The sequence below is a fragment of the Macaca nemestrina genome, chromosome 10 (genome assembly GCF_043159975.1).
Source record: "Macaca nemestrina isolate mMacNem1 chromosome 10, mMacNem.hap1, whole genome shotgun sequence".
NCBI lineage: Eukaryota > Metazoa > Chordata > Mammalia > Primates > Cercopithecidae > Macaca > Macaca nemestrina.
Window position 1 is genome coordinate 139,680,171 of NC_092134.1, and position 16,140 is coordinate 139,696,310.

General features: G+C 47.2%; 1 protein-coding gene and 1 long non-coding RNA gene across 2 annotated transcripts in view; one reads left to right on the forward strand and one right to left on the reverse strand.

Annotated features, from left to right (window-relative positions):
* The window catches only part of LOC105484134 (protein arginine methyltransferase 8), a 99,353-nt gene that overhangs the window by 35,274 nt on the left and 47,939 nt on the right, over nt 1-16,140 (reverse strand). The window contains exons 3-4 of the mRNA XM_011745466.2: nt 10,920-11,075; nt 7,297-7,360 (exon numbers count right to left, since the gene is read on the reverse strand). Of these exons, the coding sequence (XP_011743768.1) occupies nt 7,297-7,360; nt 10,920-11,075 (220 nt within the window). The remainder of the gene's footprint in view (nt 1-7,296; nt 7,361-10,919; nt 11,076-16,140) is intronic.
* Nucleotides 1,049-16,100, forward strand: LOC139356920 (uncharacterized). Its single transcript, XR_011609452.1, has 4 exons — nt 1,049-1,087; nt 2,413-2,660; nt 15,412-15,544; nt 15,978-16,100. It is a non-coding gene; the product is annotated as an uncharacterized lncRNA (long non-coding RNA).

Sequence of the window (16,140 nt, forward strand, 5' to 3'; positions counted from 1 at the left end):
AACCCTGGGAGGAAGAAGTAAAGACCACTTGGCTCTCTGGAGGCCCCTGGACCTGGAGTTCCCTCCTCCCTGGAACAGGTGTGTTAAGGGAGGAATGGGCACGAGGGCAGCTATTCCTTTGGGGACAATGGTTTGCCCTCTTCAAGCCTTTGCCTTGGTAGCATAGAATCAAGTCTGAGCCATCAAAACCCAGAGGACGAACGATTCCACGCTAAAGCCATGAGGTGGGGCTGAGCAAACCCAGGAAATGGTGGGGGTGTGGATGCCACCACGGGTCAGCATGGACCATGGCAGTCCGGCTCCCCAAGCAGAGGAGGGTGCCCAGGTGGGACGCTGCCCAGCAAGGGTGTCAGATCCCAGCACGGGGTGACAGACATCTGCCTGGGGCAGGAGGTGGTGACAATGGGAGATTGGTTACATTCAGGGGTATGTAAACGTATTATAAATGAGTAGTAAGCCAACATATTACCAATAATGAGAGTCTGGTTTTTCTGCCAGAGAAAGGAGTTAGAAATGTGGAAAGGGAGGATATGAGAGGAAACTCCATGGTACTGGTTAACACTGGAGTGAGTTAATCATGCGAGTTCCTACTTGATTGACAATACGTATAAATAGATACAGTAATCCAGACCATCCTGGCTCACACAGTGAAACCCCGTCTCTACTAAAAATACAAAAAATTAGCTGGGCATGGTGGCGGGCGCCTGTAGTGCCAGCTACTCGGGAGGCTGAGGCAGGAGAATGGCGTAAGCCCAGGAGGCGGAGCTTGCAGTGAGCCGAGATCGTGCCACTGCACTCCAGGCTGGGTGACAGAGCGAGACTCCGTCTATAAAAAAAAAAAAGAAAAAAAAAATAGATACAGTAATAAAGATTGTGTAAATGTGTCCACTCACACAGAGACACACACTCCCCAGCTTTCCCCAGTGAAACAGCCTGAGAGCATCAACATTCTAAAATCAATGAGCATCTAGCCCCCACCTTAGTTTCTAAATGCTGTGGTCCACTAATTGGAATCAGGCAGAAATGACTGATTCTAGAACAGAGGCGTGGAGGCACAAGACAAGCCTGGAATGTCTTGTGCTGGAAAGTAAGGAGGCTTGGGAAAAGGGAAAGAGGCATTTCAAAGGGACACAGAAGCCAGCTGGAAGGGCATCAGTGACGAAATCAGGGACAATTTGAGTATCGAAGCCAGTAGTGATAACAGCTGTAACCTATTAAATAAAATAGGAATCTATAGTGAAATGAATGGACAGATCAGTAGATGGATGAACACTAGCTGGCTGGTTGGATGGATGGATGGATGGATGGATGGACAGAAAGATAGCTAGATTAGATAGATCAGATAGGATAGATAGATAGATAGATAGATAGATAGATAGATAGATTAGATAGACAAGATACAGAGAGAGAGAGAGAGAGCTGGATTAGTTAGGTAGGTAAGTAGATAGGTAGGTAGATAGATAGATAGATAGATAGATAGATAGATAGATAGATAGATAGATAGATAGGCAGACAGACAGATAGATAGATAAGGTAGGTAGGCAGGCAGACAGACCAACAGACAGATGGATGGACTGACGGACAGATGGATGGATAGATAGATAGATAGATAGATAGATAGATAGATAGATAGATTAGATAGACAAGATAGAGAGAGAGAGATGGATTAGTTAGGTAGGTAAGTAGGTAAGTAGATAGATAGATAGATAGATAGATAGATAGATAGATAGATAGATAGATAGATAGATAGATAGATAGACAGATAGATAGATAAGGTAGGTAGGCAGGCAGACAGACCAACAGACAGATGGATGGACTGATGGACAGATGGACGGACAGATAGATAGATAGATAGATAGATAGATAGATAGATAGATAGATAGATAGATAGATTAGATAGACAAGATAGAGAGAGAGAGAGAGATGGATTAGTTAGGTAGGTAAGTAGGTAGGTAGATAGATAGATAGATAGATAGATAGATAGATAGATAGATAGATAGACAGACAGACAGATAGATAGATAGGTAAGGTAGGTAGGCAGGCAGACAGACCAACAGACAGATGGATGGACACTGACGGACAGATGGACGGACGGATAGATAGATAGATAGATAGATAGATAGATAGATAGATAGATGATAGATAGATAGATAGATAGATAGATAGATAGATAGATGATAGATAGATAGATAGATGTTAGTTTGATGAGGAATGAAATATTTACATGGTGTCAAAGTACCTCCCCCAGAAAATCTTACTAATTACAAAGGGAAAAGAGCAGCTTTCCCATGCTGCCGCTGGCAGCAGACACTGCCTTCCCCAAGTGGTCTAAGTGATGCTATCTGTAACGAGACAAGCCGAAATTGCATGCAATGAGAACACAGCATCCTGTCTGTGATATTTCTACCCAAGATGCAGAACCTGAATTCAATCGTGAGGAAGCATCGCACAATCTCAAACTGGGGAACATCCTAAAAACACTGGCCTGTAGATCTTCCAGTGTGTCAAGACCATGAAAGTCAAGGAAAGTCTGAGTCGGCCAGCGTGAAGGGAACCAGTCACGACAACCAAATGCAACGTGTCATTCTGAACGAAATCCTTGTGCTACAGATGATGTCGCTGAGACAATTGACAAAACATGAAAAGGATCTGGGCATTAGGTAATGATGACGTGTTAATTTCCTGACGTTGATGGTTGCATGTGGCTGGTAGAAAATGTCCTCGATGGTTTGAAATGCACATTAATGTATTCAGGGATGACGGAGCATCACATCAACCACTCACTCTCAAAGGATTCCATAAAAAACCCAGCTGTATGTGCGCTTTTTCTGTACGTTGAGTATTTCAAAAGTTAAAATGAAGAAGGGAAAAGGGAGGAGAAGGGGAGGAGAAGGAAGGGGAGGAAAGGGAGAGCCCTATGGTGTGAGGCAGAGCAGGATGATGAGGGGGCTGTGTGGTTCCTTTCCCGGCAAGCAGGTCGGAGATGCCTTAGCTGGAGTTAGCCACCTCCCCTGCCGGCCTGCCCCACACTCTGCTATGAATGGCTGCAGGACAGTAGCCCCTGCAAGCCTGGGGAGGAGGGACACCAGGGAGGCTGTGTTTCCAGAGCCCCAGACACTTACTGGGGGTGGGCTGGCACTGAGAAGATGAAGAGTCAGAGGCTGGGTCAGAGGTCAGGAATTATGGCGCAGATGAAACCTGTGCAGAGGGAGGGGAATGGTCGAGGTGTTGTTTGGAAGCCCCTCAGGGTTCAGGGATGAGACTCAGGACCACTGAGAGGACATCTGATCCTGCTGTGCCCGCACACAGCCTCCCCTCCCAACACACTTTCAGGCTCAGCAGCACTCCTGGTACTTCTGCATCCACACAAACACACCTTAGCAAAGGGCACCGGAACAAAGCCCAGGCTCAGTCAGCCACCTCTCCTAGCCTCAGTTTCCACACCCGTTAGTGGGGAAAACCATTTGCCCTATTTCACAGGCTGGGGAGAAGGATGCCAGGCTGTGTCACCCTCACAGAGAAAGAATCGACCAGTTTTCTTTATCCATCTTTAGTAAGCAGATAGGGAACCCAGGTCAAGCACTTCTCTGAGGAGGGCGCAGAATAGACTCAGCTCTGCTTGGTGAGCCAAGAGAGGCTGGACACCAAGCCAGAAGTCAAGGGGTCTGAGCAGCATTCCCCTACTTGGGCCTCAGAATCGCAGCTCCACTTGTGGCCACTACAGATGCTGCCCACCCATTGCCCCAGCCTTTGTCACAACCACCACTGCCCTTCCCTGCTTCCTTCCTGGCCCAGGTTAGATCCCACGGTCCATCACTGTTGTCAACTTCTGGCTCCCCCTCCCTCCGCTGCATGCTCCCAGCAAAGCCCTGATCCAGGCAACCTTCCTCTCCAACCGCACCCAAGCTCCTGAGAGTGGTAAGACAAAGATCACACAACAGGGAGGATGGGACACACTGCGCTTCTATGGTCATGCATCTCTACAGGCATCAGACGGCGTCGCAGCAGTCCTCACTCCCCCAGCCTGTCTGCTGCCCTCCCTCCTTCCCTCCCATTCCAGGACTCACTTCCCTTCACCTTCTGTCTTTTTGACATGCAACTGCCTCATTCTTCACTGTGCAAATGAAAGCAGCAAAACTGAGGCTTCCCGCCACTGGCACCTCCATCTGGACCCACACTCCCCACTTTCCCCCACTTCTACGGCTAAACTATCCCTACCGTAAGGCAAAGCCCGCCACTCCACCTCTGCAAGGCAAAGAACGCCCCACCACCTGTGCAAGGCAAAGACCACCCATCCACCTAGGCAGGGCAAAGGCCACCCCTCCACCTGTGCTCTGGAACCCACCCCTGACACACACACCTTTGCTGCTGAATTTACTTTTTCCTGCATCTGCAATTTTTCTGTCCCTCTACTACACCAGTGAATCACATACACATTTTCATATCTCCTATTCTTAAAAAACAAACAAACAAACAAACAAAAAAACTTCTTCCCTTGATGCCACCTTCCTTTACAGCTACTATTCCATTTTTCTATTCCCATCGTTTCTGGTCCTTGCCTCACAGTCTCTCCTGAACCTACTCTGAATAGATTTCTCTGCCAGCCCCACATTGAGCCTGTGCTTGTTAAGAACACTGGTAACCTCCATGTGGCCAAAGTCAATGGTGGTCACTTCTCTGTTCTTACCAGAGCTGATCCCTCCACATTCCCTATAGTTGAGCTTGCCGCCTCCCTGGGCTTCATGGTCCTCCTCTCTCCTGAATGCCCTTCAACCTCACCAACTGCATCTTCTCTGCTTCTTTGCTGCCCTTCTCCCCTGCTTGACCTCTGAATGTTGCATTGCAGTGCCCTAGAGCCCCATCTTTGGTCCATTTCTTTCTTCTAGCTACACACCATCCCTAAGTGACCACATCCTGTGGCTTCAAATACTACCTATAGGTTGATGACGCCCAAGTGGAGGTCTCCTGGTCTGGCTCTTCCTGAAATTCTAGACTCACATATCCAAATCTGACTCAACGCATCTACCTGGATGTCCGATGGGCATCTCAGACCTAACACATGCAAAAAGGAGCTCTTGATTTCCTTCTCACTCCTGCCACCCCTATGAGTACTTTGCCTCCATCCACCCACCATCCACCCAGTTGCCCAAGTCAAAAACAATCCTTGCTTCTCTCTTTTTTCTCATCCCCACACTCAATCCATCTTCAGGTCCTGTGCCTCCATCTCCCAGGATATTCCACAGGGGTCACTTCTCTTCATCTCCACTGCCGCCCCAGTCCCTGCTGCAGCCCCTCTCACTGGAGCACTGCAATAGCTTCTTCCCTTCTGTCTGCTCACACTCTTCCTGCTTGCAACGTATTCCAATCCACCCTCCATAGAGAAGCCACCTCCCTTGCTTGAAATCCTCCAACAGACTGCAGCACCTGGAGCATAAAATCTAACCTTGTTTTCCTGGTTACAAATCCTATGTGATCTGGTCCCCTCCTCCCTCTCTGATCCCTGTGTTTCCATGCTCTGGTCACGTGGCATGATCTTCTTTGTGTTTCTGGGGCATGCCAAGCTCAGTCCATGCCGGAGGCCTTTGTACTGGCTGTAACTTCTGTCGGAGATTCTCTTCCCCTCACCTTTGTCAGCCTGGCTCCTGCCTGTCATTCAGATCTGAGCTTCACTGTGACCTGCTCAGAGAGCAGCTAACCTAACGCAACCATGGGGTCTCTCTCCATTCTGTCAGCTGACTTTGTGATCTGCAAAGCACTTATCACCACCTGATATTTTTCTTTGAGTGTCTGCTTCTTTATTTTTTATCTGTAACCCCTGCCCCTAAATGGAATGTGGATTCCATGAGGTCAGGGACTTTACCTGTCTGGTTCCCTGCTCTGTCCCCACAACCTGGTTCATGGTGGTTTGCAGAGAAGTTTGTTGAGTCAGTAAGGCTCCTGCCTTTGCAAAGAGTCTGCAGCAAGTGGGTCAAGCACCAGACAGGACAGGTGGCAGGGCTGAAGCCACACGGACACAGGTTTGTAGTGGTGTGTGCAGGCAGGTACCACCTGGGCCTGGGGACTCAGGTCAGACCCAGAGGGGTGACAGGGCAGCAGGCACCCTCTAGGAGGGCAGAGGAATTCTGGCAGATCAGCAGGGAGCATGGCAAGGGCTGCATCCATAGGGCAGAGGGTCACACAGCACAGACAGGGGAGGCTGAGCTGACTCCTTGGTGCCTGGGATTTGACAAAGCCCACCTGCCGGACCTCCCTGCCCAGGCTCCCTCAGGAGGCACACTGAAATCAGATTCCTTCTCAACCTCGCCTCTTTTTCCCCTGCCCCAGACCCCTCAAGGGAACATCCTTCCCTCCCAGCTCCAGCCTTCCCACCTTTCGGAACTCTGCAGTGAGCTCTGTCTTTTGGAGCTGACCCTTTGCAAGTCCTCTGCTGCAGGCGGCCTCTGTCCCACTGCTCTTGCCAGCCCTGTCTGGCTCCAGCTGTCTCTCTGAATTGCAACTTTCTGTCTACCAGTTCCTCTCGCGGCCTCACTGCAGCCCCAGCGCAGTAGGACAGGATGCCCACACAGAGCTGGTACCCTGTCTGCCTTTTCGATGCTCTCCCCAGCACTGAGTACAGGGCCGGGGACTGCTTCTAATCCTGCTGTCAGATGCAAGCTCCAAGGACGTCTCCTGATCAGGGACCCTTGCGGGTCTGTTTCCAAGATGGGCTCCAGAGAGGAGGGGCTGGGAAATGTCGCTGTCCATGGGAAAGGTGGGAGGGGAGGAAGGGAAGGGACACCCCTCTGTATAATCAGACTCCAGCTGAAGAAGGGCCTACTCCCAAAAGCAGCCTCATTCCCAAAAAAGCCCGGCAGTAACAGGGCTTGTGGGCAGTGGAGGACCACATCCTGGGGTCTGCCAGGATGCCCCTGGGCAGATGGCAGGGAAAGATTGGGCTGGGGCTCATGGAGAGGGAAGAGGAGGAAGAGGAGGAGGAGGAGGAGGAATGTGGCCATTTTGCAGAACGCAATAGGTTGCCCACAGCTGGGGACAAGCAAAGAGTATGGCAACTCAGGATTTAGCCACAAGCAGGACTTGCCAAAAACTGCGAGGAGACGGCTACGATCCTTAACTTGCCTGGTGGGGGTGGGAACATCAGCACCCATGGCCACAATCCTGCTGGCAGGGGCCTCATCTGGGTGCACCACCTCCCCAAGTCCAAGTGCTCTGTGCTCCTCCCGCTGTGCCATCCCAACAAGCAAGTGTGAGCCTCCCGTCCCCTCCACCCAGGAGAAAATACTCAGAGGTAGGTCTTACTGTTGTCCAGGTGGTTGGCCTTAATGATCTTCTCTGAGTAGTCAGAAATACTGGAGCATTCGATCTGGAAAGGGCACAGGACAAAGGAGCAAGGCGTCAAAAAAAAAAAAAAAATCACAGCAACACCGATGCAATGGATAGAGACACTGAGTCCCAGACAGGGGTGGTGACTTGCCCACGGCTGCATCACAACTTTGCGGCAGATTGAAAACCGAAATGCAGCCCTCCCACCTCCAGGCCAGCGACTTTCCATGAAATTGGGCTGCCTTTGCGAAAAGCCTGAGATCCAGCCGCCCCCTGTGATGGAGGGATTGATCTCTGTGCTGGAGACACAGAAGGGGCTGGCAGACCTCATGCTCCTGGCCAGCAGAGAATGGCAGGAGGCAGCACGTCCTCACTCTGTGGGGGACCTAGGTAGGCAGATCCAAGCCAGAGTGGCGACCCTCCCTCGACATGATCCTCCCCACCGCAGCCCAGCCCTTCCAGGGTAAACGAGCCGCGTGCCAGGACTGGACCATCTGGAAAAAGCCAGGTCAGGACCTCACGGTTGGTTTAAGATCTTTCTCTTCCCCTCCCACCCCCCACATTAGCTCTCGCCACTTCATCTTTGAAAGAAATTATTCCTTTTAATCCAGACGTCTTTCCAGGCTCTCCAGACCTCCTAAGCAAAGGGCCAAGGTACTTGAGAGATGAGTGGACCTTCCCTGAGAGCAGGCCCTCGTGGGAATGGTTGGAAGCCAAGCTCCAGCCCAGGGTTAGCATCTTAGGCACACTGCCAGGGGTTCTGGACACGGGGGGGCAGCTGCCGAGAGCCGTCCTCACCTCCGGAGCTGGCCCTCTTATGGAGGCTGGCCTGTGCTGAGGTCCTGGGCTCTACTCACCTCCACACCTGGGGGCCCCTCAGACTACCCCAGGGCCTCGGGCAGGGACCATTCCCTTGAGAAGTACTCGCAAAGGGGCACTGAGGGAGTTTCTGACGCCTCTGGCCACGCCTTGAGGAAGGGTGAGGGCACCTACGGGGTCAGAAGGGGTCACTTGGTTAGAGCTGCATCCAAGGAGCCGACTCCGGCCAAGCTGCAGGACCCAGGAGAACCAGCCCTTTCCCGGGCTGCCAGGTCCCGGGCCTTCAGGCCGCACTGTCTGTGGGGGTGGGATTCCCTCCTCTTCTTCTCCCCCTCTGGCCATGTCATCATCTGATTTGCAAGAGGTGACCGCGTTGAGTGATGAGGAGCATGAGACCTGGAGCCGGCAGCCCGGATTTATGCCTGGCCTCTGCCCTTCCTAACTTCGCCTCAGTGTCCTCCCGAGAGAAGCCGAAGCCCCCAACGCATACGAGTGTGTGAGGGTGAACGCAGCCGAAGCTTGCTCAACCCTCAGAGTGCGGGGCGGAGTCCTTCCCGCCTTGTTTTCCTTTCTTCCATCTTCTCCTCTTCCATTTCTTCCCTCTTCTGTCTTTACCACCTCTCTTCACTTTCCTGATTTTTTTTTTTTTTTTTTTGAGACAAAGTCTCGCTTTGCTGCCCAGGCTGGAGTGCAATGACGCGATCTGGACTCACTGCAACCTCCGCCTCCTGGGTTCAAGCAATTCTCCAGTCTCAGTCTCCCAAGTAGCTGGGATTACAGGCGCCTGCCACCATGCCCGGCTAATTTTTGTATTTTTAGTAGAGACAGGGTTTCGCCATGTTGGCCAGGCTGGTCTTGAACTCCTGACCTCAGGTGATCTGCCCGCCTCTGCTGATTCTTTTCTTTTGTGCTTTCTACTTTGTCTTCTTTCTGCTTTTCCAGGCCCCTCTCCCATTTCTCTAGCTTTTCTCTGCACCTTTCTCTCTCTCTCTCTCTCCTCTCCATTGCTCTTGTCACATCTGTCTCTTTCTCTGTGCCCGTCTCCACTCTGGGACGATGGTCTTCCTCCCTCCCTCTCTCTCTGTCTCTCTCTCCCGCCATCTCATCTCCCCACTGGAGGACAGCAGTGGGTGGAAGGGGGTCTGGAACAGGAGAAACTGCGAAATGAGCCATCCGGAAAGGAGCCCAGCTAAATGTGGTGGAGCCATTTATAAAAGAGCTGTTAGAGAAAAGGGCGGGAGGCACACAGATCGCGCCAAGTCACCGCAGCTGGAAGGCGCCAAGTGGGAGCCTCCTTCTGACAGCTCCTTGGCTGGAGCCCCCGGATGACTCAGGCGCCAGGGACACCATGCTCAGCCCTGTCCGCCACCAAGGCCGGCGCTGAGACGGGGCCTCCGTGCTGGGAAAGAAAGCACGTGGGGGTCACCAGAGGCCTCAAGTCCAGCTCTGATGCCCTGTGACCTCACTAAGACCCTTGCCCGAAGTCTCCATCCTGGAGAACCAGCAATTATACCAGTGTTGATGACATAACCTGCGGCATCCGGGTGGGCCCCTGCCCTCAGCAAGCACCTTGGCTGAGAACATCACAGCTTTTCCTGGTCAAAGTTGCACCGGAGGCAGCTTGAGGGCGGCCCAAGCTTCCAGAAGACCCTGGGCAGTCGTGGCCCAAGGGTTTTCCAAGTCAGGCTTGGAGGAGGAATGCTGCCCTGCTGGGCGACTTAGGAGCAGGCCCCTGGAGGCAGCAGGTGGGCGGGGGGATCTAGCCAACCTGGGAGTCAGTGGGTGGGGGAGTCCCCAGGGCTGGCTATGGGATGTCTCAACCAAATGCATGGGAGCAAAGACCCACTGAATGCTGCTCAGGTCGCTGCGGCCTCTGCAAATGGGCCAGCTCACATGCAGGCTGGGAATCTCATTGTGGTTTGCCTTTCATTTTGACCAAGATGAATGCTTGTGCTCCAGCCCTGGGCCCACTGCATTTTTCAAATGTCAGCCAGCATCTCGCAGCTCTTCTTTTTTAGTTTCTTTCCAACTCTGGACCCTCCCAGGCCCTCTGTCATCAGGCTGTGCAAAGCTGCCTTGGGAGAGCTGGGGGATAGGTAGGACACTTCCCAGAGGGTCAGCCTCCACATCTAGCCTGGAAATGCTGCCACAGCCAAAGCAACAGAATTTAAGTTGACCGACCGATTTGCCTTTTAAAGAAAACAAGAAGGAGATTTTCCCATTATCTTAAGGGCCCCATCTCAACTATAATAATAAACGCCCAGCATTTGCCATATGCTGGGCACTGTTTTAAGCAGTTCACATGTGTATTAAACTCGTTTAATCCTCACAAGCACCCTATGGGCAAGGGACTGCTATTATGCTCATTTTATAGATGGAGAAAAAGTGAGGTACAGGGAAGTGAATAGTCCAAGGTCACACGTCTAGTGAATGGAAATGCAGAGATTCAAACCAGAGCTCCCCCACGTAACCACCTGCACTGCCTCTGAAGCTGACCTTGGGGTTAAGCACTGAAAGGTCATGATGACATTGGAATGGCCTCAGGAAAGCCACAATTCCTCCGCAAATGTCAGTGGTCACAAGGATCCAGGAGCCATGTGCAGGGGACAGGCAGCCTGCCCTCCTTCCTGAGAGTCACACCTGATTTCTTCTATTCCTCGAAGGTGTGACCCAGCAAAAGAGATGGACCAAATTTTGTACTTCTAGGAGGGCAGGTGGAGGCAGACGGCAAGGGGCTGGCTCTGTGGAAGCCAGTGTGTGGGAGGAAGTGGCGTGCTCACCCCAAACACCTTCTTGGCCCCTGCCTTGGCAGCGAACATGGAAAGGATCCCAGTACCACTCCCCACGTCCAGTACCACTTTGTCCTTGAACACGTGCTTGTTGTGGTACATGGAGTTCCGGTAAGTGAGCGTCCGCACCTCATCCTTCAGCATTTCCTGTGGTGGAAGGAAAAGAAACATCAGTGAACTCAAGATGCCTGGGAGTACACCATGGCTATGGGCCGCTGGACCACCCCTGGTGACCCTTCAGGAGACCCAATAATATCATCAGGCAGAGCCACAGAGGACAACAGTGGGGCAGCTGGGCCAAGTGCTACCAGCATCATTCCAAACTACCCCTGCCTTAAAACTCTACTCAGAAAGATAGCTATGCACCATTAGAAGAGAAACTCATGTCCAGACCCGGGAAAGCCCCAATTTACTAAAGGACCAAAGGAAAGATCAGTACAACACACCATAAGAGATTTAAGTTAAACCCGAAGCAGAACTTTCTGTCATGGTGAGAGAATTGTCATTGAACAAGTCATTCAAAGAGGTTTTTGTGAGTGTATATTTTGTTTTGTTTGCTTTTTTTTTAAGACTAGAAAATGTGTTTCTCTGTCCAGCATAAGGGATTTTTAGTGAGAGAGAAACAAGGTTACTTGTTACAATGGACTCTGACCCAAGGAGAAGATGCTAATTCTGTGTATGGTAGTGAGGTAGGGATCTTTGGCCATTCAATGTATCAGCAAACGCTTTTAACTAATTTATCATCAAAAGTATTGGGGTGATTTTTTTTTTAGAAATCAACACTATTAAAGTATAATTTGCACACAACAAAAAGCCCAGGTTTTAAGCTTCTGGATCAGTAAAAGGGCTTTGACAAATGTACACCTGTGTAAGCACCACCATAACCAAAGTCTAGAACATTTCTATAACCCCAGAAAGTCCTTCGTGCCCTTTTGTAGTCAAATTTCAGCTTCTCCCAAGATGACAAATGATCTGATTTCTGTCACCAAAGCTTCCTTCTGCCTATTTTAGAACTTTATATAAATTGTGCAACAAAAAGTTTTTGAGATTCATGTATGCTATTACACAGATCCGAGGTTTGTTCTTTTGTTATTGTTGTTGTATGGTATTCCATTGTATGACCATATCACAATGTATTTTTCCATTCACTTGTTTGTGGGATATCAGGATTGCTTCCAGTTGTTTGCTATTTATTCATAATAGCAAAGGATATGTTTTCATTTCCCTTGAGTAGACACCTAGAAGTAAGTTTGCTGGGTCTTAGGGTAGGTACACGTTTAACTTCGTAAGAAATTGCCAGAGAGTTTTCCAAACTAGTTGTACCATTTTACACTCCAACCAACAATGTGAGAGAGTTCAAGGGGCTTCACAGCCAGGCAACTTAGTGTTATCCATCTTTTAATTTAGCCATTCTAGTGGATGCAAACTGATGTCTCATTGCAATTTTAATTGCATTTCCCTGATGATTACTGAAGTAGATAATTTTTTTCATGTGCTTATTGGCTATTCATATATATCATCTTTTGTAAAGTGCTTATTCAAGTCCTCTGTTCATTTTTGTCTTGAGCTGTTTGTCTTGTTCTTACTGAATTGCAGGAGTTTATACATTCTGGAAGCCAGTCCTTCATCAGACATACTGCATATATATTGTGAATGTCTTCTCCCAATCTGAGATTTGCCTTTTCATTTTCTTTTTTTTCTTTTTTTTTAAAGCAGTTTTTAATTTTGATAAAGACCAGTTTTTCCATTTTTTCATTTATGATTGGTGCTTTCTGTGCCATGTCTGATCTTTGCCTACCCAAGTCACAAAGGCACTCTCCTTTGTTTCTTACCAGAGGCTTTATGGCTGTGGCTTTTACACATCAAATTAATTTTTGTGTATACTGTAAGTTAGGGGTGTGAGCTCATTTTTTCTTGCAAATAAATGGTCCAAGCACCATTTCCTCCATTGATTACCTTGTCACCTTTACCAAAAATCAATTGACTCCACATGTGTGGCCTCTTTGATCTATTCCGCTGATATACAAAGTCAACACTGACTTGACTGCTGCACCTTCTTATTAACTTTGAAATAAAATAGTGAGAGTCTGCCAGTGTAGTTCTTTAACAAGATTATTTTTTGTTTTTGTAGGCCCTTTGCATTTCCATATAAATTTTAGAATAAACTTATTAATTCATACAGAATAGCCTCCTGGCATCTATCAGAATTGCATTAAATCTATAGATCAATTTGGGGAGATCTGACATCTTAGCAATTTTGAGTTTTATAATCCAAGAACATATTGCAGCTCTCCATTTATGTAGATCTTTCATTTATCTCTGGAATGTTGTATAGATTTTGGTATAAAGGTCTTACATTTCCATTAAATTGTTTTATTTGGTTTTTCAAAAAATTTTATCTTTTTATTTATTTTGAGACCGGGTTATGAGACTGACTGATTTTTATATTTTGGGGGTAGAGATGTTGTTTTACCATGTTGCTCAGGCCGGTCTTGAACTCCTGGGCTCAAGCAATCTGCCCACCTTGGCCTCCCAAAGTGCTGGGATTACAGGTGTGAGCCACCATGCCTGGCCCCATTCAACGACTTTATTTTGTGATGCTGTATATGGTCTTTAAAATTTTTTGTTTTGCAATGGGTTGGTGTATACATGACCTTGTATTTTGCAGCCTTGCTCCCTTCACATATTAATTCCAGTAGGGTTTTTTTTTGTTTTTTGTTTTAGATTTCTTTATTTTTCTATGTAAGAAATCTTGTCACTTGTGAATAAAGACAATTTCACTTCTTTTTTCCTATCTGTATGCCTTTTATTTTTTGGTTCTTTCCTCTTGTTTTATTGCCCTGGCAAAGACTGCCAGTAAAATGTTGAATAGAATTACAGAGGACAGACATCCTTCCTTTGTTCCAATAATATATCCATTAAGTATAATTTAGACTTTCTATAAATGTCTTTTATCAGACTGAAGAAGTTCCCTTCTATTTTTAACTTGGTGAGAGATTTTGCCATGAATTGGTATTTAATTTTGTCACATGCTTTTTCATTTATTTAGATGGTATATGACTTTTCTCCTTTATTTTGTTAATGAGGTGAACTTCACAGATCGGTTTTTAATGTTAAATGAACAGTTTGTCATGATGTATTACCCTTTTAAAATATTACTGGGTTTTTTTTGCTAATATTTTGTTGCATATTCATAATTATGAGAAACATAGATCTGTAACTTTGTCTTACCTTTTCTTTCATAATCAAAGTTATACTGGGCTCATCACATAAGTTAGGAAGTGTTCTCTGCTCATATATTTTCTGCAAAAGTTTGTTAAGTTTATTTCTTCTTTAAATGTTTACTATAATTCACCAGTAAAACCATATATGCCTGGAGTTCTCTTATAGGAAGTTTTATATGAATTCAATTTCCCTAATTAGTAAAGGGCTATTTTAGTTTTCAATGCATTTTATGTTGGTTTTGACAAGGTATTTTTTCAAGGCGTGTATCCATTTTATGTAAAATGTCAAATTTATCAGCATGACATTGTCATAATATTCTCCCATTGCCTGTTGAGTATCTGCATGATCGTCATGAGGTCCTTGCTTCCATTTATGGTATTACAATTTGTGTTTTCTCTTTTTTTCTTGATTAGTCTAGCTAGATATTATCAATTTAATTAGCCTTTTCAAAAGGCAACTTTTGGCTTTGTTGATTTTCTCCACTGTTTGGTTACTATTTCATTGACTTCTGCTTTCAACTTAATTATTTCCTTTCTTCAACTTACTTGAGTTTGACTTATTCTTTCTCTAGCTTCATAAGGTAGAACCTTTGATCATTGACTTTATGCCTTTTTTTTCCAATATAAGCATTTGAAGCTATAATTTTCCCTCTAAATATTGCTTGAATTTCCGCCCCCAAATTTTAATATGTTGTATTTTCACTATCATTTCGTTTGGGATAGTTTCTCTTTCCTTCTGTGACCTCTTCTCTAACCCATGGGCTATTTAGCAGAGTGCTGCCTACTTTCCAGTTATTTGGAGATTTTCTGGATAGTTGATTGTTTTCAGTTTCTAATTCAAATCATTGTGATCAAAAAACATACTCTGCATGATTTAATCTTTGTTTTGTGACCCAGCAGAGGACCTATCTAGTGAATGTTCCCACGTGCACTTGAAAAGAACATGTCTTCTGTAGTTTGGGGATGAAATGTTCTAAAAATGTCAATTAGCTCATGTTGTTTGATTGCATTATTCAAATTTTCTACATTCTTACTGGTTTTTTGTGTGTGTGTGTGCATTTGTGTGATCACTTACCAAGAGAGAAGTGTTAAAAATATTCAACTATGAGTGGGGATTTGCCTTTTTCTTCCTTTTTGTTCTGTAGGTTTGGCTTCATGGTTTCTGGAGTTTCTGTGTACCACCTTGGGAGGCCTTGTAACGTGTCACCTTGGCCAGGTGTTGCTACATTTCCCAAATTCGCTTTCTCTTATGTTTCCAGTTAGGGCGTCACAGAGGAGATTCAGGTGAGACACGGACGGTGAAAAGGAGGCAAGAACCATTCTGAAGCCCAGCCATCGCTTCCTGTGCTGCCCCGGGGCTGATGTCTTTGATCTTATTAGAAGTTGAATAAGGTGAGGGTTTGGCTGGATTGAGTTCAATTCTGGCTTTACATACTTTGAAGGTGAGCCGAAGCCTTTCCCTTTAGGAGATCTCGGACCAAAGACGACAAGACAGATGGTATATCCAGAACCAGGCATGGGGCATGGCACATAACAGGTGCTCAGTAAGCCAGAAAACCATACAGCACAGTGGTTAAACACACGGACTCTAGAGCATTCAAGTCCCAGATTCCCGCATTCAGATCACACCTCCACTGTTTGTGAGCTCTCTGACCCAGACCAGCTTTCAGCTGTCTGTGCCTCAGTTCCCTCATCTGGAAACTGGTAATAACATCACCTGCTTCCTAGGGGTTGTTATGATGATTACACAAATGTAGTAAGTTTCCCAAAAATGCTAGTTCTGGCTCTTTGTGATAACTACAACCCTTTTCTTCATCCATGCAAGGAAATAGCTGAAGTGAGCAGGGAATGGAGGCAAAATAACGACAAAGGCTGCAGAGATGTTTCAATCACAACCACGATTACAAGTCTGAACTGCCTTTAGTGGATGGAACTGGATTGGCTGAGTGCCTGTTCGTCCAAACTGCACCATTTTGTAAGCTCCCAGC